The following is a 27,050-nucleotide window of genomic DNA, read 5'->3' on the forward strand; positions in this document are numbered from 1 at the left end:
ATACCCAGAATGTGGCATGAAGCCGCCCTGAATAGATCAGGCAAAGGCGGATGCCATGTGTGTGGCATTTGATGGCATTCAGTCAGTTTGGACGCTATTGGCATTTGATGCCATTCGGTAAAATTGGTCACAATTTGTGTCACTTGGGGGGGCCACTCAACACACCCAATGACCATTCATGTTGCTCAGGGGTGGGGAGCACATAACACACCCGATGGCTGTTCGTGTTGCTCAGGACACACACACAACACACTCAGATGCCATGCGTGTTGCACTCAGTCCCCATTTGGGACAAAGACTGGTGTCACGCAGGTAGGATCCACCTCATCCATGCTCACCCACGGCATTCAGTCATGGTCTGTAGTGGCTGTCCGTTGCGGTATGTCACCTGGCCCCATCCGGACTGTTTCGACTACTGTTGGGCTGTTGTTCCAGCTGCCTTGGCTACAGTCAGGCTGTGGTGAGACAGCTCCTAGACCAACTTGTGAGCCTCGATTGTGATGTCATGTGCACTACATTCAGGCTGGCGGTGCGAATGGGCCGGGCTGTTGTAAGTTTCACTGCGACTGCTGTTGGAGGACTTTGGATTGCACATGGACTTTGGCAGAGTGTGTGTCGATTGGCTATTTGCCCTCATTTTCCCTGTAGTGTGAAGGCTGGCTTGATCGTGACTTTAGGCCAGGATTTTACCTGGCCAAACATTTCATACAGCCCCTCGACTGCAGTCCAAATGGTCCAACTTGCGTACGACTTGCTGTGTGACTGTTGCAACTGCAGTCAGATGGCGGTACGACCTCATTTTGGTTGCTGTTCGATTGGGTTTCTAATGCGAGCGTGCCACAACTGTGGGTGTGCATGTGCTGTGGCTGAACAGCTGTGCCAAATGCTGTACAGGGCGTTCGAATGCAGCTCAACTTTTCACGAATGTCATTCGAATCCTCCTTCATGCACCATTCGGCCTCATTTCTGTTATGTATGAAGGGGCCTTGAAGCTTGAATATTTCTCATAGTAGTACTCTCTGGAGAGTATTTAGGTGGAACTGGTTTGACTTAGTTGCTCATGAGAAATTGCTTAAGGAGACATGAATCAGGCCTGTTACATTGTGAGAACATGTCAGCTGTGCGATTACAGCCATGTGGTGTATTTTCTACAGCATGATCCAGCAAACAGTTGCCTCACTGCTGAGGATACAAGTGACTGGAACAAGCCAAATGGACGCCTACATAACAGCATGCGGCACATAGATGGCTACTTTCAGGACACAAAAATGGACAGCAGGGCTATCTGTGTGTTGCCAATCTGGACCAAAGCTGCCGAGTGTGACAGTACCTGTGGCAACATGCAGTACAGGCATCTTTCCAAACCTGACCTGATCGTCATGTCCTTTCTAATCCTGGAAAATGTATCCAAAGTTTATCAGTTCAACAACTTCTTCATAATAATGATAAGTTTAAATCTGTTCTGTCTTCAGGTTTTCTCTTTTGTCATATGGTATGCCCTACCATAAAAATTCCAAAAATTCTAAAACTTCCACTGTTAATATTTTATAGCTACTTCACTGTAGTCTCAAATCATGTGTGATGGTGTGCAACAAAATTTAAGATGTGGGTTACTCTCTGTCAAAATGAAACTGTAAGCTAAAATGCTAATGAACTTACCAGGTTCTAGCAACATAAATCTTTAAATGGTTCAATTTATTTATATAACAACAAATCATAAATAATCCCAACATGCTACACATGATAAACATCTAGACCTTTCCTACCCAATGAACTGGCAACAATGGTAAGGAAATTGTTTGTTATTTTATAGGACAATGACCAATGTATCGAGATGAAACAGAAGACACAACACAAAATTGCAAGAATATCTACTAACTAGCAATAGGAAAGATGTAATAGAGAACCAGTGATGGCTCATTCTGTGCAATGGTGAGGTACTGTAATGGAATACACAACGAGGTGTAGGTCAGTGTGTAGGTTCTCTGTAGGTGTCAATGTAGGATTTCTGTCTCTCATGTAGAAGATATATAGACATTCACTGTACACAAACAGGAATTCTTATTTGTACTCAAGAAATTTTACTACTCGTCTGCATGACAAAAACGTTCCATGTGTATCATGGTGACTAGACTATGTTTCTGCGGGGCTTGGTTTAGCCATGATGCAGACCAAAGTGGGCAAAGGCAGCTTGAAGAATTGAGAGTAAGAGGAGGGAGGGCATTCCAGGCAGCACGGCATCCATGAAGCACCTAAATCATCTTCCAGCAGATGGCCAAAGAATTGCAGAAAGCAGGTACCCCAGGCAAACAGCTCGTACAGAGAAACAGAACTTCCAGCGATATCCACAATATCTTTAAATCCCCATTGTTGCTGTAATCCCTCAAAAGCTTTTGCTTTAGCCAGCAGTGCAAAGTTGATTGCCATACCTCTAAATCCATTTAGGTTGCTTCACAGTAACAGCAATCTAATGCCAAGAAAGGTATTTTATCAAGTTTATGACTGTTTTGGCCAAAGAACAACATAGTTTCAAATTTGTACAACAACACAATGAAAATACATGTATGCATAATACCAAACAGTGTATCCAAAATGTACTATTTACATTGCACACATCAGAAACAAATGAAAGCCAGAGTGTTTTATCAAGGAGTAAGAAAAACCAAATCATGTTGCATGCTTCTGTCTGTTCATTGTTCTCACAAAAGTTGTCATCCATGTCCACTTGAGCAGGTAGCTCAACGGCATCCGAGTGGGCAACCAATATCTTGACCTGGGTTCAAGTCCTAGTCACCCTACCTGTCTGTGTCCTTGGACAAGATACTTCATCTGCATTGTCTCAGTCTGTCCATCTGTAAATGGGTACTGGCTTCCCCTTGGCTGAGGAAGCAACCAACAAGATCCCATCCAGGGGTGTCAAACTCTCACCTGGTTCCCGTTATGGTATCAGAGGATAAGCACTGGCATCAATAGGCCTCAAGTGCCTATATAAGACTTGAAATCCATGTCACATTAATGTTAATATCAGCATTTACTGTATGTTAATCTTTTATTGTCATGTAATAGCAAATATATTATCCATTAGGCCTAACCCAAAATCCAAGCTCTAATATTTATACAGATATCTATAATTTACCAAATGTCCGTCCGTCCATCTGGTCCTGCATCACACCAAAATGGCTCATCCAATCACTGTGATATGTAGACCCCAGACTAACATAGAGGGGTTATACTGATGTGGAAGTAGCTGCATCAAAATGTATTACTTTCACATCCTTGCACAAACATGAGTGACCAGTGGGATTGTGAAATGGTGAAACTCTTCGATTAAATGTCCCCATCATGACTATCTTACAGCAGGTAAAAGATGAAATGATGACTATAATTCCATTCAAGGATAAATGATTTCAGCATTCGGAATCTTCACCTAGCAATCCCATCTTGGCCACTGGGTGCAGCTCACTGCATGGTAGTAGCATGCAAGAATGTTAAAGTGCTGTACATGAAAATCCTTCAAGCAGCACCTGCAAAATATTGATGTGCAGTTCCATAATAATGCATATTTACAGGACCTCAGATAGTCCTTGTTGCATACCACTTGGCATCACTGATTTATCTTTGCAGGCAGATGTTCCTCATCCCCTGACATACTTGTCAAAACTTTTACAGAAGACTAAATGTAATTTTTCCTATAAAGAACTATGTAAGTGCCAGTGTGAAGAGCCTGCTAAACTTAGAATTCTATTGAATTTAACATACTATGGCTGCTCTTTTATTGGAAGGCACCTGTCACAATGATGAGAATGAGTGCTATTAAGGAGCTAGAGGATGTGCAACCTCCTGGATCCTTCCTCAGTTAGCTGGATGACGGGGTCAACAGTTTCAATATGTGGATGGAGGTGGAAAGGCTCAGCAGCTGTTGGAAGACAGAAGCTTACACAGCAATGTTTGATTCTTTCTTTTTTCCACTGTCAGCAAAAAATATGAACCTATAAAAATTATTAAAATAACTGACAGTGAAACACCAGTATCACTCACATTCTTTGGCCCATTAAAATGCTGTTTAACAACGTGCAAAAATTGTGACATTAGAAGTGAAGATGTGACATAATGCACTGTGATAGAAAAACATGCATCATCACAGAAATGCATCATCACAATGAAATACCGTTTGCTGTGTCAGGGTGGGTTTAGGAGGAGGCATTGGTTCAGTGTGTTTCCACATCTAGCAGATCGTGATACTGCATTTTGTCCTGAGCGGAGACCACACAGGATAACCTGCATCTATTCTCATCTTGTGAACCATTTACCTGCCACACCCAAGTGTTACATGGACATGTCCTTGACGCTGTCCACCAATGAGGCCCTTATGTGTTGGGTCATGCTTGGGAAAACATGCCATATGGCATTACAGTTGATGCTCAATCATAATGCATGCACTAGATGTCATTTGGGTCTGCACCAGCGGATAAAGGCAGATGCACGGTGGTCCTGAACACATCGGACTACGAGGCCAAGATCAACAACTTGCTCAGTGACTCCAATACATATGAACGTCTGAAGAGAAACCCCACGAGCGGCTATAAGAAGAAAATCATTAGCTACCTCCAAAACCTGGAGAAAGAGGGACTCATCGACAGGCAGACATACTACAGACTGTACCCTGGGGACGCCACTCCGTGCATCTATGGACTGCCCAAAATCCACAAACAGGACGTGCCACTCAGGCCTATTGTATGTAGCACAGATTCCATCACATACAATTTGGCCAAGCACCTCAAGTGGATTTTGGCTCCTCTAGTGGGTAACTCAGACCACCATGTGGAGAACACACAAGATTTTGTGAACAAGATCAAGGACCTGCAGCTGGAGGCAGATGAAACAATCATGTCATTTGATGTGACTTCATTGTTCACCTGCATCCCCACCGCTGAGGCCATCTCAGCTGTGAGGCAGAGACTGCTGGAGGATGTGTCTCTACTTGAAAGGACAAAACTCACACCAGAAAACATCTGCCAACTCTTGGAGATCTGTCTTAACACCACGTATTTCCTGTTTAGGGGGGATTACTACAGGCAGATTCATGGTTGTGCGATGGGGTCTCCGGTATCCCCCATTGTTGCCAATCTGTACATGGAGCGAGTGGAGAAGACATCCTTGACGTCTTTCACGGCATCTCTCCCAGTCACTGGTTCAGATATGTTGATGACACATGGGTTAAAATCAAGCAACAGGAAGTTGAGGACTTTACAGAACACATCAACTCGGTGGACTCCAATATCAAGTTCACAAGTGAGGATGCCAGAAACAACCATTTAGCCTTCTTGGACTGTGATGTTACGATTGGCGAGAACAGGCAGCTCCAGACAGGGGTTTACAGAAAACCAACTCACACTGACCAATATCTGCTCTTTGGCTCAAACCACCCCCTTGAACACAAGCTCGGGGTGATCAGGACGCTTCAACACAGAGCCCTACAGGTGCCCACAACTGCAGAGGGAAGGGCTAAAGAACAACAACTTGTCCGGAAAGCCCTCACAGTAAATGGGTACCCACGATGGTCCCTGGACAAAGTGCAGGCAGACAGGTCGATACACGGTAAAGCTAAACAGGACTGTGAAAAGTCTGAAGACAAACGCTTGAAAGAGGCACAAGGCACAACAATCTCACAAGTGAGAAAAGAAAGAGAAGTGGCTAATATAGATGAGGTGATCAGGAGGAAATGCACCACAGGTGTGTGAGGAAGGTTCCAGAAAGGGGGCGTGGCAAGTAGGAAGGGAGGACCAGAGTAAAATACCCGATATCAAACACTCAACACCAGACAAGAGAAATACCTCAACAAAACCCCAGTGCAAAAATAACCACATATAATAAAACAAGAGAAAAAAAACAATAAACAATAAACCCCACAGACCCAAATCATGACAGTCATTTAAAATTACTTTTTAAAAATTTAAATCTTGCTGTTCATATTGACTTCTAGTTATTTATTTATATTTTTATTTCTTTGTTGGTTTGTCCGATCTGTAACATTTAATGCTGTGGTGTCATTGTGGACGGGGTAAAGTGCAAATGAACTGCTCTATCTGGAATCAATAAAGTTGTCTGAATCTGAATATTTATATGTTGCATTTCTCCCTTCCTGGAGCTGGCTAATAATCCTGAGTGGATTCAGTTTACAAAAGGAAAAAAAAAAAAAAACATCAAACTGCTGATAATTATGAAGATGCATACAAAGACACATCGTAACAGCTCTTGCTTTGACACAAAAACACATCACGTTAGAAATACGAATCACACTCTCCAGCCTTAACAGAAGGCAGCCTCTCTTCATCTGTGTCACAGCGCAAATGGAGTCAATGGCAGCTCACATGACGTCGTGCAGAACTGTAAATTTTCACTTCGAGTGAGTGAACAGTTTTTAACTTACCTGACAAAAGTGATGCAGCCGATCAGTCTTCTATGCATTCAGTATTTTCCATGTGAGGTCTTTCTCAAAGGCTGGCTGAAGAACTTACTACTCAGTGAACCAGCTTCATACATAGCTGTGGGTGCTGCCAGTGTCATTCTGACTGTCAGAGCAGTCACAGCCTTCTGATTCTACGTGTGCACACAGAATCATGCTTCAAAGGCAGCAAAAGGTGCCACCATAGCCAGATGATTTTATGGCATGTCCACAAGACGCTGATAAATAATGTGGAGATTTTTGGAAATAGCAATGTGTTGGGGCCTACACTGCAGAAGCATATGCAACATGTGTTGTGCATCTGTCATCAAGATAGAGCCCTAAGTTATTCCAATAGTACCCAAGGATCCTGTGGAGTACAGAGGCCCTAAAGCAGGGGTGGCCAAGTTCGGTCCTCGAGAGCCACATTCCTGACACTCTTAGTTGTCTCCCTGCTCCAACACACCTGAATCCAATGAAAGACTCAGCAGACTTTTAATGAGCCTTTCATTGGATTCCGGTGTGTTGGAGCAGAGAGACAACTAAGAGTGTCAGGAATGTGGCTCTCGAGGACCAAACATGGCCACCCCTGCCCTAAAGGGACATAAAAAAAGATACATTTGCAAGCTCTCTCAATAGTTTTGGAAGAGCTCACGATAGTTTTCCATGAGAGTGATGTAGTTGACTTTCCTTTGGGCTCAGTAGCAAAGGCTGTGGCACTCATGTTATTTTGTTTACCATCACCTTACCTTGTTTATCCTCATTCATCTTATGTTCTGCTAAATTATTATAAAAAGTCTACATTCATTTTGTGCTTCATTATGGTATACTTGTACCCTCTATTTTAAGTTAGAATATAAATTATGATGATCAGTTTTTCAAAGTATTTTTGCACAATTTTTCATTTAATTCATTCACTTCCAGGTCAGTTTGCTGCACTCTGGATAGCTAAGGAAGAAGGCTAGTTTGTGGAATCATGCAGGAAGATTTAGAAGAGTTCATGTGCTTTACAGTGGCCCCACACCAGGACATAACTCGTATGACTTGGTCACCCCTTTGAGACTAGTCGGCTTGAGGTTTCTTCCTCAAATCATCAGAGGGAGTTTTTTCTTACCACTGTCACCTGTGTGCTTCCTCTGGGGGTTGGTAAGGTTAGACCTTACTTGTGTGAAGCGCCTTGAGGCAACTTTGTTGTGATTTGGCGCTATATAAATGAAAATAAATTGAAATTGAAAAGTGAAATTGTATGAGACACAAAGTGGGCAGAAAATGCACTCAATGTAGTTTTGCGAGATCTCACAAAAACTATTCCAAGATTTTGCAAATGTATGTTTTTTCATGTCCCTTTAGGGGCTGTGCAATGGAGAGAATGAGAGGCAAAAGAAAGAAAGAAAGAAAGAAAGAAAGAAAGAAAGAAAGAAAGAAAACACATTGACTACTGTCCAAATTTTCAAGCTGTACAATAAAACTGCAAACAGCAGGATTCTGAAGACTGGGAAACTGAGCCTAAGCCACATTAAACTTGCACTGTAGGAGGTCAGCCAACTCATAGGAAGCTCCCCTTGAGTGATGGTGGTTGGATAAGCCCTCTGGCAATTAAAAAAAAAAAAAAAAAAATCACATCACTTGAAATCAGAAAAGGAAACTGGATTCTGCAGCCTCCTGCTGAAGGGGAGAGTGTACTGGGAAGTGGATGGGGGAAAGCAAGAGACAAAACTTTTGGAGAGCTCCAAGGGTCGTGTTCCTTGAATATCATAAATGGTGCAGTGCCATCTGCAGCGCAGCAGCACTCGCGTACAACCTGAGGCTGTGCACACAGGTAGGTGTGTCATAGTCGAGATGACCATTGCTATATCAGGTTAATTAAATTTTAACTAAGAGAACATGATGTAGTTTGTCGTGAGGGTGATGGTGTATGTTTAATCCACCGCTGTATACAGCATTTATGTGTGTGTGCTTGTGTGTGTTTATGGGTGTGTGTGTGTGTGTAAGCACAGAAGGCAGACAGATATGTGTGCTTGTCGCTGGCCCGAATAATGTGTGTAGTCACAGCAAATCAGGTTAGCATTAAGTGCTGTAACAGTGAGAGTAACAGTGATGAAGGCTGTTTTCTCTCTAAATAAAAGGTCACGGCTCCTCAAGAAGAAAGCGTCATCCTGGGTTTTCCTTTGCAAGCAGCTGAAAGCAGCTGCTGGGAGCCAACCCAAAAATTAGTGTTAAGTTCCCGAGCAGGGAGGAAGGCAATGACATCAGTGATGCAGAAGACATTGCGAAATCGCACAGCCTTCCACACAAAAAGCCCCTGCAGTGATAAGCAATGGAAAAAACGCCACCCTTGAGTCTTTATGTGCCTCTGATTCCAGTTGCGCACCCAAGGAGGCAGACGGAGTCACAGAGGCCGGTCTGAAACAGACGATCCTCCAGAAGCTTGTGCGCTGGTACAGCAACACTCTTCGTGGCTGTTTCTTACAAGTTAGAACAGCACCAGACTGGTTTTGAAAGGCTGAGGGGGGGAATAAAGCAATACTGTCAGGTTTTGGGTTTGTGCACTGCTTTATTGTACATTTTGTCTTATTTTTGGGTGTTGTCGATTCTTTGCCTGTTGATTTCTGCTTGGGTTCTCTCTGTCTTTCTCTTGGTGGTGGGCGTTCCCGTTGTCTGACCACACCCCTGTTCTAGTCGCCTCCCCTCACACCTGTCCTTGATTTGCTGCTCATCACTTGGGTGTATTTAAGACTCTCTTTTTGCTCTGGTCCTTTGCCAGATCGATGTGCCTTGAGCCTTCTTTCCAGCTTTCTCTTGTACCATTGCCTTGCTTCGTTTTGCTTCGTGTTTTTGACCACCTGCTAGTTTTCTCGACCACGTCTCTCGCCTGATGATTGTTGTACTTCTGCTCTTGTCTGACTGCCTTACCATGTACCGACCCATGCTAACCAACCCAGTAAAAGAGTTAAGCCTACAGATCCGTGAGTTTGTGTTCTGCATTTGTGTCCAGCCAGTTGTCAACACCGAGCCTGATAAATACAGGGGAAGCAGCATGCTGCATTCTTTCCTTTCTGCTACAATCAATTGCAAAGCAGGTGGAAAAACAAAAAGCATTCTGGGAACCTCCATGCAGATGGCCTCACTAACTCATGACAACACATTTACTGAGACAGACAGATATCACCTCAGCGTGAGACAGTTTGTTTAGTGTGGACAGTGATGGCTGCATGATGTCTTGCACGCAGAAGACTCACATGAGGTGGATGTGTCGCCATTAAATCACCCTGCTCCAATGATAACGAGCCGTGGAGCTCCCCCACCACATCAGTTTGAATCTCCGGGTGGATGCTTTAGAACTTCTGGAGGCAGCCAGCAAGAAATTCTTCTTATTCTTTATTTGATTCCAGCTGAGGTTATGCCTCAGATCTAAAGTTTTAATTTTGGTATGGTGCTGCTCTTTGTGCTTTTTACTGAAGTATATTAAAGATTTATTTGAAACTACAAAGATCAGCATACAGAAAATAGCCATCAATTCAACATGAGAAGCTGTGAACAGCTCATCAAACAGAGTCTCTGATCGCTGTTGTGTCCTGCAGAGCCTGTGTACAGGAAAGTCTGCAAAAGTTATTTTATACATGCTTACACGTGCAATAAATAATTGCTTTTGTGGGCTTATGTTTGTCCACTGGACTACATCCGTCCAGAATCTGGGAACAGATTGTCTGTTGAGAGTAGAAAGTCCAATTCAGTTGAATCTTTGAAGGCAAGTATTAAAACATATGTATTTTCTTTGGTTTGTCATTAGTTTTATTATAATATTTCTTTAGTTTAATTATAATATTTCTTTCTTGCATGCACTTTGAGAACTGATTTAGGGTAATTTTGGGATGATGAATCCGATTTCCTCTATCATATCATGTTTTTTGCAATCCGCATGTTTCGTATTGATGGATTACGCAAAAGTTGCTCATTCACTCACGACTTTGATGCCACTAATCATGCACAAAAGCAGCTACAAAGGCATAATTTTTAAACCAGGTTTGCAAAATGTGAACAACAGCCATAATATCGTTTATGGTCCTGAAGAGGTGTGCGAGACTGCAGCTTTTGTTTCAATGCTTCATACGACAAATATGTTTTCATATCTCAAAAACGTGATGTGATTGGCAAAAACTAACACCAAATTCAGATTCAGCGCCCCCAAATGACCTAAAATCTGTTGCTGTTTTAATTTTCATTTCTACTTGACATTTTGTATGATCTGTTTTTAATTTGTTATATGATGCTAAGCACTTCATGCATATTTCTCCTTAAATTGAAGTGTTATTGTGTTATTATTATTATTTTGTGTCTTAATGTGGATTATATGAGGTCATGTGCAACCGGACAGTTAAGATTTCAGTGTGGTTCTGTTTTATTTTTCAAATCATAATATTCTGAGCAGGTTTAACCTCAAAGTCCTCCCTAAATGAAAGGTTGATTCATGCAAGAAATTATTGTCTGTTATAAGAGAATGATGTTGACTATTGCAGGCTGTTTTTTAGTGAATATTTACTCACTACTCCCACCTGCTGTTGAGGAGAATGTCACATGCCTGTATAAAAGTTGTTTCCCCGCATGTTAAAATGTGCAAACCACAGGTGACAGCCCCAGGAAAAAGAATACAGAAGGCATAAGAGTTCAGAAAGATCAAAGATACATTTTAAAAGGCCTCCTGGGTCCATAAAACCAATACAATGACTGATATATGTTCATGAGCCGACTACAGCTGCAGAAGCAGCAAGATTCTGCAGATTTACCAAAGGAGGAGATATAAGCTGCAAGTCAAATATCACCAGCTGTGCCTCACCTGCCTTCATGGAAAGAAAAAAATGTAAAATGAAAAAATAAATGAAATGGTTATATTTATCCAGTGATTTGTACTATAAAGTTATTTTGCTTTTAACTTCACCAGCTTTAGATTATTTATTTTATTCAAAATCACTGAATTTTCGCATTTGCTGTTCAAATACTGAGAAGAGATGTGTGGTGAGGCAGCAGCAGGAGCTGCATGGCACAAAGAAACGCCGTGATGAAGCCTTCCAGGACATGTTTGGGCATGTCCAGCTCTTGCACAATCACAATCGGATATTCACACGACTGGAAAGCAATCCACCTGTCCTGTGAGACCAACACGGAGGTGGTTTTGTGCCGGGTAATGAACGGCTCCGTGGCGCATCCCTCCGCTTCTTTTTCCATGAAAAAAACTCCTGTAACGGTGGAATGTGCCAAAAAAGTGCTGATGTCCACATCTTCTGCCTTTTTGTGAAAGTCAGATGAGGTCCCGGATCAACAAAGCTTTCACATTGGAAATGATCTGGTTGTTCCAGCGGGGTGTCAGCCTGTCGATGGGGGCTGGGAGCGCGCCGCGCTCTCAGGAGTTGTGGGCAGTCCTTAAAGCGGCAGTAACACTCCGTAATCTGTTTAATCCCCATAAAATCGTCCCTGAAAGCCATATTAATTTTTCGAACGGTGTCCACCTGGAGGTCTCTCACAGTTTCTGGAAAAAATTGATGCAGCAAAGCTCCAAATCGTTCAGACATTTATTCACAATAAAAAAATAGACAAGAGGGGTGGACCAGTGCTCACACAAAGCCTGCTCACAGGCGAATGACACAACCGACAGGCATAAAAAACTCACGCATGCGCACAAGGGTTCAAGCTTGTCTGACGCAATCACACATGATTCAAATCCATATGGTTTTTAAAAAAAATAATAAGGTCGGATACTTTTCTAATAGACCTCATAGCTGTATAGTCAGAAGTTTGCCTCGTAGCATCAACACAACTGAGTTTAATTAAAAGAACCATGATTGACGTCAGCCGGGCAACACTGATGCTCGTTGCAGTCTTGGAAAAATTTTGAACATGGTTAAAAATCTTTGACATTAATGCAAAAACTCTGGGAATAGTTGAACTCTGCTAGTACACCGTTATTGCTTCGTTGGCATCTAATGGACTCCAATGGCCAACATTAGAGGCTTGAGTGGATGCACCACCTCCTCTGGATCCCTTGGGCATGAAGGAATATGAAGAAATGTGAAGAAATGTGAAGGAATATGTATAACCTGTAGCAAATAACACAATCGCAGGATTGTGTCGAGTTTATATAGACTACATCACCTGTGTTGCAGACAGGAAATTTGGACCCTGGCAGCAGCCTTCTCCAGTGTTTCAGCAAGATTTTTGAGAATCTGCTACGCTAGCCATTTTAAATTCTCCCAACAACCAATATAATTCTACATTTCAGTGAGTGGTTCAAGCCAACTGTTTGCTAAACTTAAAATGACCTCACAGTTCATTACTTAAAAACAACTTTTGTACATCAGTAGGACTAAATTAAAATTTTCTTTATACATTACACTCTATGTGTAACCTGAAACTGAAGCAAGTCATAGAACTGGAATATGAAACAATATTTATGATTCTAACACCTTTTCAAAAATGTAATTTTTCAAATAAATATAATAAGGTATTATTAACCAAGCGCAAGGTTTGTATGGGAAAATATCAGACTGACAGAGGTTTGATATCCCTGTACAGACCGAGCAAGTGAGTTAATAATACGTTTATTATATGCCCGAATATAAAAGCTGCTGAACATCTCGTAGATAGAGCTCATAGTCAGAGCGGAAGTGTAGCTGTTTGCTTCACCTCCGAGCCATCAGCTCTGAGGTGAGCAGCCAAATTCACCTCCAAAAAAAAAACCCCAAAACAAACAAACAAAAAAAGAATGGCTTTATTTCCTCTGCTCACTTCAGAGCTCTGAAGCCCAGGTGAGCAACGGATCACCTCAGTTCACCTCCGAACTGACGGCCGGTGTCCCGACAGAACACCGGAGCAGAGCAGGAACTTGCTAACACATGGTCAAGGTCGAGCTGGTAAGCTTTCAATCTGTGTGTTTTTTCAGATGCTGTTTCGATATCTATGGAGTACGTTCATGTCTGAATTGTTTTTTCTACACTGAAAAAAAGAGATTTAAATGATGTAAGATGTAAATTAGAGTTGATTTAACTTTCAAACTTACGTGCAAACAACTTAATTCATTCAGGTTTTTACAAATTGTAACACTTTTTTAAGTTGGTTCAAACATTCTCTTTTTTCAGTGTAAATGCATTTTTAGCTTCCTGGTTTGTAAAGAAAATACGCCTTTGGACTGAAAGAAAATACAGACCGATTGTCATGGTAACAGGCTGATATGGGAAAATATCAGACCAGTAATCAGCCAATGAGAGCGCCATATAATAATATGTAATATTATGTTTTGCACTTCTGTACTACCCCACAGCTCTACATAATAGGTTCATGTGTGGAAACATGAATATACATCACAAAGTATACCAGCTTGAATCATTTAGAAAATATGTTGCCTTTTGCAGAGACAGTTACAGTTAATAATTATTGGTAGCACTATGTAAATATTTAACTGATACTGCAGAAAGAAATAATCACACTGATTACACTACATCCTGCAGGCTTTTTGAGCAATCAAGGCTTACAAATATATGCACAGGATCATACTGAAAAAGGTTGAGACCTCATTGACCCGGAGCAGCATTTATGAGCATCTGAGGTAGAGAAACATGAATTCACTATTGCTTTAATCATGTACAACTACTGCATATCTAAAATGACTTTGTTACCTGCAAAGTACACTTTGATTGGTTCCAGTGTGCTTTCAGGCAAAAGGTGTGAAAACTGAAAGTTGATGTGGGGAGGAAAAAAAAACCCAGCAATTCCATCCAGCACAACTCCATCATCACATTTGATGAATATTCAAAAATCCAAAATAACTGCATTAATTATGTCTCCAAACTGCACTATCCATACACAAATCCTCACTCACAGAGTGACTCTTGTGGCAAGCTGATGGAGGTGTGAGGTGCAAGCTGCCAGAGTTGAGGTAGATAGGAGAGGATTAGAGAATTTCCAAGGAATCAAATCAAATCAAATCAATTTTATTTATAAAGCGCCAAATCACAACAAACAGTTGCCCCAAGGCGCCTTATATTGTAAGGCAAGGCCATACAATAATTACGGAAAAACCCCAACGGTCAAAACAACCCCCTGTGAGCAAGCATTTGGAAACAGTGGGAAGGAAAAACTCCCTTTTAACAGGAAGAAACCTCCAGCAGAACCAGGCTCAGGGAGGGGCAGTATTCTGCTGGGACTGGTTGGGGCTGAGGGAGAGAACCAGGAAAAAGACATGCTGTGGAGGGGAGCAGAGATCAATCACTAATGATTAAATGCAGAGTGGTGCATACAGAGCAAAAAGAGAAAGAAACAGTGCATCATGGAAACCCCCCAGCAGTCTACGTCTATAGCAGCATAACTAAGGGATGGTTCAGGGTCACCTGATCCAGCCCTAACTATAAGCTTTAGCAAAAAGGAAAGTTTTAAGCCTAATCTTAAAAGTAGAGAGAGTGTCTGTCTCCCTGATCTGAATTGGGAGCTGGTTCCACAGGAGAGGAGCTTGAAAGCTGAAGGCTCTGCCTCCCATTCTACTCTTACAAACCCTAGGAACTACAAGTAAGCCTGCAGTCTGACAGCGAAGCGCTCTATTGGGGTGATATGGTACTATGAGGTCCCTAAGATAAGATGGGACCTGATTATTCAAAACCTTATAAGTAAGAAGAAGAAGTTTAAATTCTATTCTAGAATTAACAGGAAGCCAATGAAGAGAGGCCAATATGGGTGAGATATGCTCTCTCCTTCTAGTCCCCGTCAGTACTCTAGCTGCAGCATTTTGAATTAAATGAAGGCTTTTCAGGGACCTTTTAGGACAACATGATAATAATTAATTACAATACTCCAGCCTAGAGGAAATAAATGCATGAATTAGTTTTTCAGCATCACTCTGAGACAAGACCTTTCTAATTTTAGAGATATTGCGCAAATGCAAAAAAGCAGTCCTACATATTTGTTTAATATGCGCATTGAAGGACATATCCTGATCAAAAATGACTCCAAGATTTCTCACAGTATTACTAGAGGTCAGGGTAATGCCATCCAGAGTAAGGATCTGGTTAGACACCATGTTTCTAAGATTTGTGGGGCCAAGTACAATAACTTCAGTTTTATCTGAGTTTAAAAGCAGGAAATTAGAAGTCATCCATGTCTTTATGTCTGTAAGACAATCCTGCAGTTTAGCTAATTGGTGTGTGTCCTCTGGCTTCATGGATAGATAAAGCTGGGTATCATCTGCGTAACAATGAAAATTTAAGCAATGCCGTCTAATAATACTGCCTAAGGGAAACGTATAAAGTGAATAAAATTGGTCCTAGCACAGAACCTTGTGGAACTCCATAATTAACCTTAGTCTGTGAAGAAGATTCCCCATTTACATGAACAAATTGTAATCTATTAGATAAATATGATTCAAACCACCGCAGCGCAGTGCCTTTAATACCTATGGCATGCTCTAATCTCTGTAATAAAATTTTATGGTCAACAGTATCAAAAGCAGTACTGAGGTCTAACAGAACAAGCACAGAGATGAGTCCACTGTCTGAGGTCATAAGAAGACCATTTGTAACCTTCACTAATGCTGTTTTTGTACTATGATGAATTCTAAAACCTGACTGAGACTCTTCAAATAGACCATTCCTCTGCAGATGATCAGTTAGCTGTTTTACAACCACCCTTTCAAGAATTTTTGAGAGAAAAGGAAGGTTGGAGATTGGCCTATAATTAGCTAAGATAGCTGGGTCAAGTGATGGCTTTTTAAGTAATGGTTTAATTACTGCCACCTTAAAAGCCTGTGGTACATAAGCCCTAATGGTAGGGCTTCCTTGAGCAGCCTGGTAGGAATGGGGTCTAATAGACATGTTGATGGTTTGGAGGAAGTAACTAATGAAAATAACTCAGACAGAACAATCGGAGAGAAAGAGTCTAACCAAATACCGGCATCACTGAAAGCAGCCAAAGATAACGATACGTCTTTGGGATGGTTATGAGTAATTTTTCTCTAATAGTTAAAATTTTATTAGCAAAGAAAGTCATGAAGTCATTACTAGTTAAAGTTAAAGGAATACTCGGCTCAATAGAGCTCTGACTCTTTGTCAGCCTGGCTACAGTGCTGAAAAGAAACCTGGGGTTGTTCTTATTTTCTTCAATTAGTGATGAGTAGTAAGATGTTCTAGCTTTACGGAGGGCTTTTTTTTTATAGAGCAACAGACTCTTTTTCCAGGCTAAGTGAAGATCTTCTAAATTAGTGAGACGCCATTTCCTCTCCAACTTACGGGTTATCTGCTTTAAGCTGCGAGTTTGTGAGTCAGGCACTTCTGATTTAAACCTCTCTTTTTCAGAGGAGCTACAGCATCCAAAGTTGTCTTCAATGAGGATGTAAAACTACTGACGAGATACTCTATCTCACTCACAGAGTTTAGGTAGCTACTCTGCACTGTGTTGGTATATGGCATTAGAGAACATAAAGAAGGAATCATATCCTTAAACCTAGTTACAGTGCTTTCTGAAAGACTTCTAGTGTAATGAAACTGGGTACTCCATCAGAGTAAATTTAAATGTTATTAAGAAATGATCAGACAGAAGGGAGTTTTCAGGGAATACTGTTAAGTCTTCAATTTCCATACCATAAGTCAGAACAAGATCTAAGATATGATTAAAGTGGTGGGTGGACTCATTTACATTTTGAGCAAAGCCAATTGAGTCTAATAATAGATTAAATGCAGTGTTGAGGCTGTCATTCTCAGCATCTGTGTGGATGTTAAAATCGTCCACTATAATTATCTTATCTGAGCTAAGCACTAAGTCAGACAAAAGGTCTGAAAATTCACAGAGAAACTCACAGTAACGACCAGGTGGACGATAGATAATAAATAAAACTGGTTTTTGGGACTTCCAATTTGGATGGGCAAGACTAAGAGTCAAGCTTTCAAATGAATTAAAGCTCTGTCTGGGTTTTTGATTAATTAATAAGCTGGAATGGAAGATTGCTGCTAATCCTCCGCCTCGGCCCGTGCTACGAGCATTCTGGCAGTTAGTGTGACTCGGGGGTGTTGACTCATTTAAAATAACATATTCATCCTGCTGTAACCAGGTTTCTGTAAGGCAGAATAAATCAATATGTTGATCAATTATTATATCATTTACTAACAGGGACTTAGAAGAGAGAGACCTAATGTTTAATAGACCACATTTAACTGTTTTAGTCTGTGGTGCAGTTGAAGGTGCTATATTATTTTTTCTTTTTGAATTTTTATGCTTAAATAGATTTTTACTGGTTATTGGTGGTCTGGGAGCAGGCACCGTCTCTACGGGGATGGGGTAATGAGGGGATGGCAGGGGGAGGGAAGCTGCAGAGAAGTGTGTAAGACTACAACTCTGCTTCCTGGTCCCAACCCTGGATAGTCACGGTTTGGAGGATTTAAGAAAATTGGCCAGATTTCTAGAAATGAGAGCTGCTCCATCCAAAGTGGGATGGATGCCGTCTCTCCTAAGAAAACCAGGTTTTTCCCAGAAGCTTTGCCAATTATCTATGAAGCCCACCTCATTTTTTGGACACCACTCAGACAGCCAGCAATTCAAGGAGAACATGCGGCTAAACATGTCACTCCCGGTCCGATTGGGGAGGGGCCCAGAGAAAACTACAGAGTCCGACATTGTTTTTGCAAAGTTACACACCGATTCAATGTTAATTTTAGTGACCTCCGATTGGCGTAACCGGGTGTCATTACTGCCGACGTGAATTACAATCTTACCAAATTTACGCTTAGCCTTAGCCAGCAGTTTCAAATTTCCTTCAATGTCGCCTGCTCTGGCCCCCGGAAGACAATTGACTATGGTTGCTGGTGTCGCTAACTTCACTTTTCTCAAAACAGAGTCGCCAATAACCAGAGTTTGATCCTCGGCGGGTGTGTCGCTGAGTGGGGAAAAATGGTTAGAAATGTGAACGGGTTGGCGGTGTACACGGGGCTTCTGTTTACGGCTACGCTTCCTCCTCACAGTCACCCAGTCGGCCTGCTTTCCCAGCTGCTCGGGATCTGCTGGAAGGGAACTAATGGCGGCTAAGCTACCTTGGTCCGCACCGACTACAGGGGCCTGGCTAGCTGTAGAATTTTCCACGGTGTGGAGCCGAGTCTCCAATTCACCCAGCCTGTCCTCCAAAGCTACGAATAAGCTACACTTATTACAAGTACCATTACTGCTAAAGGAGGCCAAGGAATAACTAAACATTTCACACCCAGAGCAGAAAAGTGCAGGAGAGACAGGAGAAGCGGCCATGCTAAATCGGCTAAGAGCTAGTAGCTGCGCTAAGCTAGCGGATTCCTAAAAACACACAAAGTGAATAATGTGTAAATAATTTAGAGGTGATTCAGCAGAGGGAGTGCTTTAGTTAAGGCATATGAAGATTACACTGTGAAACAAATCGTTATCTAGTTAACTAGATCAATCTAACTGCGCAGATTAAACAGCTAACAGATACAGCAAAACACCGCTGTGCTCCGGAACAGGAAGTGATGCAATACCGCAGTGAGAGCCAACCACCAGTAGAGGCGGAGGAAGGAAGGAAACAACCACAGACATCAAGGGCCCCACATTGTGCGAATTTGGTTGAATTGCACATGAATTGCGCATGAAGCAGGAACTGTTTGCAATACGCATAAAATCGTAGCTGCGTCCAATGCCTCGTACACCTGTTGCTACAACTATCTGCGCACACCAGCTGCTGAAAGACAGAGTGTGCACTGCGAGAGCCCATCAAACCCTCTTGTGGCAGGTGTTGGCCAAATTCCAGGTGACACGCACAAACATCGAACACCGCTCGTTTAGCACTTAGAAAATGTGTGGCCATTCACAGTGTTAACACATCAACAGTCAGCAGACGATTACAGACCGTCAGATCAGAACATGCAGCGGGCGATCTGAATGTCACATCACCCACGTGAGCTCTGTACACATGACGTGGTGTCTGTCCTGCGGCACACCATCCACAAGACATGCATGTTGGACAGGACACGCGTGCAGGGCCCGCTGGACATGCTGCTAGTAGATGTGGACAAGATAAGAGCGCCCTGCTTCTCATTCATGTCATTTCATGATTTTTAACTATTTCAAATTTTAACTATTAGAGAAAAAATTACTCATAACCATCCCAAAGACGTATCGTTATCTTTGGCTGCTTTCAGTGATGCCGGTATTTGGTTAGACTCTTTCTCTCAGATTGTTCTGTCTGAGTTATTTTCATTAGTTACTTCATACAAACCATCAACATGTCTATTGGACCCCATTCCTACCAGGCTGCTCAAGGAAGCCCTACCATTATTTAATGCTTCGATCTTAAATATGATCAATCTATCTTTGTTAGTTGGCTATGTACCACAGGCTTTTAAGGTGGCAGTAATTAAACCATTACAAATGATCTTCTTATGGCCTCAGACAGTGGACTCATCTCTGTGCTTGTTCTGTTAGACCTCAGTGCTGCTTTTGATACTGTTGACCATAAAATTTTATTACAGAGATTAGAGCATGCCATAGGTATTAAAGGCACTGCGCTGCGGTGGTTTGAATCATATTTATCTAATAGATTACAATTTGTTCATGTAAATGGGGAATCTTCTTCACAGAGTAAGGTGAATTATGGAGTTCCACAAGGTTCTGTGCTAGGGCCAATTTTATTCACTTTATACATGCTTCCCTTAGGCAGTATTATTAGACAGCACTGCTTAAATTTTCATTGTTACGCAGATGATACCCAGCTTTATCTATCCATGAAGCCAGAGGACACACACCAATTAGCTAAACTGCAGGATTGTCTTACAGACATAAGGACATGGATGACCTCTAATTTCCTGCTTTTAAACTCAGATAAAACTGAAGTTATTGTACTTGGCCCCACAAATCTTAGAAACATGGTGTCTAACCAGATCCTTACTCTGGATGGCATTACCCTGACCTCTAGTAATACTGTGAGAAATCTTGGAGTCATTTTTGATCAGGATATGTCATTCAAAGCGTATATTAAACAAATATGTAAGACTGCTTTTTTGCATTTACGTAATATCTCTAAAATTAGAAAGGTCTTGTCTCAGAGTGATGCTGAAAAACTAATTCATGCATTTATTTCCTCTAGGCTGGACTATTGTAATTCATTATTATCAGGTTGTCCTAAAAGTTCCCTGAAAAGCCTTCAGTTAATTCAAAATGCTGCAGCTAGAGTACTGACGGGGACTAGAAGGAGAGAGCATATCTCACCCATATTGGCCTCTCTTCATTGGCTTCCTGTTAATTCTAGAATAGAATTTAAAATTCTTCTTCTTACTTATAAGGTTTTGAATAATCAGGTCCCTTCTTATCTTAGGGACCTCATAGTACCATATCACCCCAATAGAGCGCTTCGCTCTCAGACTGCAGGCTTACTTGTAGTTCCTAGGGTTTGTAAGAGTAGAATGGGAGGCAGAGCCTTCAGCTTTCAGGCTCCTCTCCTGTGGAACCAGCTCCCAATTCGGATCAGGGAGACAGACACCCTCTCTACTTTTAAGATTAGGCTTAAAACTTTCCTTTTTGCTAAAGCTTATAGTTAGGGCTGGATCAGGTGACCCTGAACCATCCCTTAGTTATGCTGCTATAGACTTAGACTGCTGGGGGGTTCCCATAATGCACTGAGTGTTTCTTTCTCTTTTTGCTCTGTATGCACCACTCTGCATTTAATCATTAGTGATTGATCTCTGCTCCCCTCCACAGCATGTCTTTTTCCTGGTTCTCTCCCAGTCCAGTCCCAGCAGAAGACTGCCCCTCCCTGAGCCTAGTTCTGCTGGAGGTTTCTTCCTGTTAAAAGGGAGTTTTTTTCTTCCCACTGTCGCCAAGTGCTTGCTCACAGGGGGTCGTTTTGACCTTTGGGGTTTTTACGTAATTATTGTATGGCCTTGCCTTACAATATAAAGCGCCTTGGGGCAACTGTTTGTTGTGATTTGGTGCTATATAAATAAAATTGAATTGAATTGAATTTCATGACTGTAGGTCTGTGACCATGGGTCATCTACAGAGGAACGGACAGATCATGCTTGTATTGCCCGGTTGATAAGAGGGATTCGATAAAATGCGGTGTTTTTATATGGTGTGTGGTTGTATTTTTTAAAATATGTCCATGTCCTTCTTGATATCAGGCATTTCCCCACACCTTTTACAGGACAGCAATGGTAGCTCAGTGGTAAAGTTTCTTACTGGCAATCAGAGCTTTTGGAAAGTGCAGGTTTGAATCCCGTGGGTGACATGTATTTTTATTTTTTTATTTTCACAGGAGCCACGCGATGTGGTGGTTGCAGTGTGTTCCTGCATGCACGAACCATCACAACGGCATTGTGCATGCCTGCCCATCAGCTCTATGTTTTCGTGGTTCGCTCATACAAGCTGTTCCGCCGTGAGTTGCCCTGAGTTGTACTTATTCGCACTATGTGTGAAGGAGCCCTAAAGAAGGGATCTTTGGCGAGAAGAGAGTATCTGAGTGGCTTGTGGTGATGGCCCTGATGCCAGAAGTGGTTTATTAAACTGAGACTGTGGAGCGCAACATCAAGACAGAGCGAGGAACATCAACTCACGGATGCAGGACGGCCGGATGCCGGTCCAGGTGAGATCTGGCAAGCAGAGTCTGGTGGTTGAGCCCTGCAGTAAGTGCCCTTGCTGGCACTGGAAATCCACTCTGCTGCCGACCTGGCCACAAACACAGAGCACACAAAGCCCAGAGAGTCAGTGCACTGAGACAAATGCCAATACGCTTACAGCATCAAACACAAGAAGCTGAAAATAATTACTGCACACAAAACACGTTTTTATTTTCTTCTTTTCTTAATGATTATCTGGAAAGTCTGAAGGCAGATGGAGACTGTTCCTCCAAGTTGGGCTTTGTTTGTGTTCTCAACTGATACAGATTAGAAAGTGGGGCGTCTGGGTTTTTGGTAAATAATGTCGACTCAAGCCAACAGAAAAAAAAAATGTTTGCTCAAAATTCATTTTTTTGCCAGTGCTATTACTCCTGCAAACTCACAAATTAGTTAATTTGTGCTTTTAAATTACTCAAATTGTCACCTAGAATGAATCATTTATGTGTAATTGCCATGAATCATTAATTCACCGTCTGTTTTATTTGTCATGTTGGCATTAACTTAATTTCCTTGAAATTTCTGGGTTTGCTGCAGCCCAAAACAGTAGAGGTATCAAATAATTTGTATGGCTAAATAATGACTTCACAAACTCAGATTAAGCAACCTCTGTACTCAAAGTAATAATTTTCACCATTACTGTTAATTTAAGAGTGCAACTCGAGGAATTGCTGCGAGTAAATATTTAAATAGCACCAATTAGTAATTTGTATGCAACAATAACCTATTCTGCTATTTTATTGTTCTGTTCTTTCTATAAATAATGATCAGCATATAAAACCATCAATTTACAATACAATGTGTACCTATGAACTTTTTTCAGTCAGTAATCTCAAATCAAATTGTTATAGTTGCTCAGGAACGTAAATATGCAATCCTGCAACCATCGGAAATTAGTGTCCCTACCCCAAACGAAAAACATAAAAGCAAGCAAGTAGGACTTCCAGGTTGGTTCTCTGACATGGCGGCAATGTTGCAAGGCAGCTCCCGACATATGATTTATGTAGACTCCTTGAAGGACTATTCTCTGAAATAATCATACTTAAGGGGGCTTGACTACATGAAAGCAAGACGGGAAGCAAAACATGGATTAAACTTGGGAAAATACGGTCATGAGGCAGAAAATACTTCCGAGCTAGCAACAGAGCTAACTTGTGAAGAGGGAGACGCAACGAAGCTAACTGAAGAAGCACAACTCGGAGAAGAAATGTCAGACTTGGAAACTGTTTTACGTGAAATAAGAGGACGCAGAGTCATTCCAAGAGATTAGGGATGATCTAAAAAAAGACAAACAACAGAGTGGAGGAGGCCGAGCGGCACATAATAGAGTCCGAGGATCATTTACAATCCATGGAAGGCGCTACTTTGGAGCCTTTTGATTTACAAAAACACTTGATGGACAGACTAACGGATCAAGAGAGCCGATCAAGGAGGGACAACATTAGGATTCACAGAGTAAAAGAGAATGCCGAGGACGGAGCTTTTATTGATTGCTTTTGATTGGTTTTATTGAATCCATGTTTAAAGAGAAACTCGGATTCCCAGCGTCACTTGAATTCAACATTTAAAGAGCCCATTGAGCACTGGTTGCGAGACCCCCTCTGGACGCTTGGTGAAAAAAGATCAACTGTTGGAGCAATTATTAGAAAATGGAAGAAGCTAAACATGACTGTCAGTCTTCCTCGGACTGGGGCTCCATGCAAGATCCCACCTCGTGGCGCATCAATGATCCTAAGAAAGGTGAGGAATCAGCCTAGAACTGCACAGGAGGAGCTGGTCAATGACCTGAAGAGAGCTGGCACCACTGTTTCCAAGGTTACTGTGGGGAATACACTAAGACGTCATGGGTTAAAATCATGCATGACACAGAAGGTTCCCCTGCTTAAATCAGCACACATCCAGGCCCGTCTTAAGTTTGCCCATGACCATTTGGATGATCCAGAGGAGTCATGGGAGAAGTTATGTGGTCAGATGAGACCAAAATAGAACTTTTTGGTCTTAATTCCACTCACCGTGTTTGGAGGAAGAAGAATGCTGAGTACCATCACAAAAACACCGTAGGTGGAAGCATCATGCTTTGGGGTGTTTTTCTGCACATGGGACAGGACGACTGCACTGTATTAAGGAGAGGATGACCGGAGTCATGTATTGCAAGATTTTGGGGAACAACTTCCTTCCCTCAGTTAGAGCATTGAAGATGGGTCATGGATGGGTCTTCCAACATGACAATGACCCGAAGCACACAGCTGGATAACCAAGGAGTGGCTCCGTAAGAAGCATATCCAGTCTCCAGACCTAAACCCAATAGAAAATCTTTGGAGGGAGCTCAAACTCCGTGTTTCTCAGTGACAGCCCAGTAACCTGGCTGATCTAGAGAAGATCTGTGTGGAGGAATGGGCCAAAATCCCTGCTGCAGTGTGTGCAAACCTGGTAGTACCATATTACCCCATTAGAGCGCTTCGCTCTCAGACTGCGGGCTTACTTGTAGTTCCTAGGGTTTGTAAGAGTAGAATGGGAGGCAGAGCCTTCAGCTTTCAGGCTCCTCTCCTGTGGAACCAGCTCCCAATTCAGATCAGGGAGACAGATACCCTCTCTACTTTTAAGATTAGGCTTAAAACTTTCCTTTTCGCTAAGGCTTATAGTTAGGGCTGGATCGGGTGACCCTGGACCATCCCTTGGTTATGTTGCTTTAGACGTAGACTGTGGGGGGGTTCCCATGATGCACTGTTTCTTTCTCTTTTTGCTCCGTATGCATCACTCTGCATTTAATCATTAGTGATCGATCTGTGCCCCCCTTCTCGGCATGTCTTTTTCCTGGTTCTTTCCCTCAGCCCCAACCAGTCTCAGTAGAAGACTGCCCCTCCCTGAGTCTGGTTCTGCTGGAGGTTTCTTCCTGTTAAAAGGGAGTTTTTCCTTCCCACTGTGGCCAAGTGCTTGCTCATAGGGGGTCGTTTTGACCGTTGGGGTTTTTCATAATTATTGTATGGCCTTGCCTTACAATATGGAGCGCCTTGGGGCAACTGTTTGTTGTGATTTGGCGCTATATAAGAAAAAAGTTGATTGATTGATTGATTGTTTGACATGATTACATTGGAAGGAGAAGGAATTTTAATTGCAGGTGGGGATTTAAATCAGAGGTTAGACTCCCAACTGAATACATCCTCACAAGCACCTCCAAAAATGTAATAGTAAAATAAATAAACAAATAAATAAATACAGATATGATGGGGAATTGGGGATCATTGATATATGGAGAGAAATAAACCCAATTAAGAAGGATTATACTTTTTATTCATCATCGCACAACAACTATTCAAGAATTGACTGTTTTATTTGATGTACAACAAAGATAGGCACAGAGTAGGGAACTGTAAAATTGGGGTGATGGACTTATCTGATCATAGTCCTGTGTACTTGACTATATTATTGACCCCAGAAGTAAAAACAACATCTTGGAGTCTTAATAATAGTATAATGACAGGTAACGTGAAGAACGAAATAGTGTATGAAATTAAGATATATTTTGAGGAAAATGATAATGGAGAGGTGTCCCCACTGGTGCTTTGGGATGCTTGTAAAGCAGTGTTAAGAGGGAAAATAATTGACAAGACTCCCTTTCTGAAAAAACAGACAAAAAACCTTAGATGCACTACTGAGAGATTTAGGGAAATTAGAGCAAAAACATAAACGACAACCAAATACTAAACTTTTTCAAGAAATGAAGTAGAAAAAAGCAGAGACCAATTGTATTTACTTTAAAAAAATGAGGTATTAAATAGAGGAAATTCTAAAATGTTTTGAATTATAGTATTCAAAATTATATGATTAACCAGCCAGTGAGAATAAATTAAAAAACAGATTTTTTTTTTTTTTTTTTTTTTTTTTTTTTAGAGAAATTGGTTTTACTTAAGGTATCCGATGAACAGAACACCTTCTGATTTCAGAAATCACACTTCAGGACATAAACCTGGAAATCTCTAAACTTAAAAAATAAATAAATCACCGGGGGCAGACGGGTTTACCTCAGAATGGTATAAGGAGTATAGTGAAATATTAATGCCAGGATTACATAGAACATTTATGACTGGGTACTGAAGAAAGGAGAAATTCCATCTTCATGGATAGAGGCTATTATCTCCGTAATACCAAAAGAAGGTAAAGGCAAAAAGGAATGTTCAAATTATAGACCAATTAGTGTATTAAATCAGGACTATAGATTGTTCACTGCAATTTTGGTGAGATGACTGGAAAAGATTTTGCCAGGTATAGTTCAAGTGGATCAAAAAGGCTTTATGAAAGGGAAGCAAACTCAAGACAACACTAGGAGGACATTACATGTCATGCAGCATATAAAAGCTGAAAAAAATGGAAACAGTTATTATGGGGATGGATGCCGAGAAGGCGTTTGATCCAAGAGAAGACAGCAAAAGCTTGCATTGTTTGCAGATGATGTTTTAATATATTTGTCAAGTCCGAATACATTGGTGCCAGAGCTCATGACAGATTTTGGGGAATTTGGGCATCTATCAGGCTACAAAATAAATGTACAAAAAACACAAGTTCTTGCATATAATTATTTTCCATCGGAAAATGTGAAGGAAAGCTACAAAATCAAAAGGAACCAAAATTCAATGAAATATTTGGGGATTAATTTGACACATGACTTAAACCAGATGAAAATAGCAAATTATGACCCACTGATAGCAAAAATAAAAGAGGATATGGAAAGTTGGAATTTAATTACTTTTACAACAATTACATCAAGGGTTGAGGTGATTAAAATTAATGTACTTCCTTGTTTATTGTATTTATTCCAAAACCTTCCAGTGGAAGTATCCAACAAGGAATTCATAGAGTGGGATAAATTACTCATGAGATATATCTGTGGTGGGGAAAAAACCTAGAATAAAATATAGAACTCTAAAGTTACCAAAAGGGAAGGGAGGATTTGCACGCCCATGATT

The 27,050-nt window shown here is 41.5% G+C and overlaps 1 protein-coding gene across 1 annotated transcript in view; it reads right to left on the reverse strand.

Annotated features, from left to right (window-relative positions):
- LOC117514727 (CUB and sushi domain-containing protein 3-like) overlaps positions 1–27,050 on the reverse strand; it is an 885,172-nt gene that overhangs the window by 33,611 nt on the left and 824,511 nt on the right. Inside the window, exon 63 of the mRNA XM_034175291.1 lies at positions 22,027–22,138. Coding sequence (XP_034031182.1) covers positions 22,027–22,138 — 112 coding nt within the window. The remainder of the gene's footprint in view (positions 1–22,026; positions 22,139–27,050) is intronic.

The sequence above is a fragment of the Thalassophryne amazonica genome, chromosome 7 (genome assembly GCF_902500255.1).
Source record: "Thalassophryne amazonica chromosome 7, fThaAma1.1, whole genome shotgun sequence".
Classification (NCBI taxonomy): domain Eukaryota; kingdom Metazoa; phylum Chordata; class Actinopteri; order Batrachoidiformes; family Batrachoididae; genus Thalassophryne; species Thalassophryne amazonica.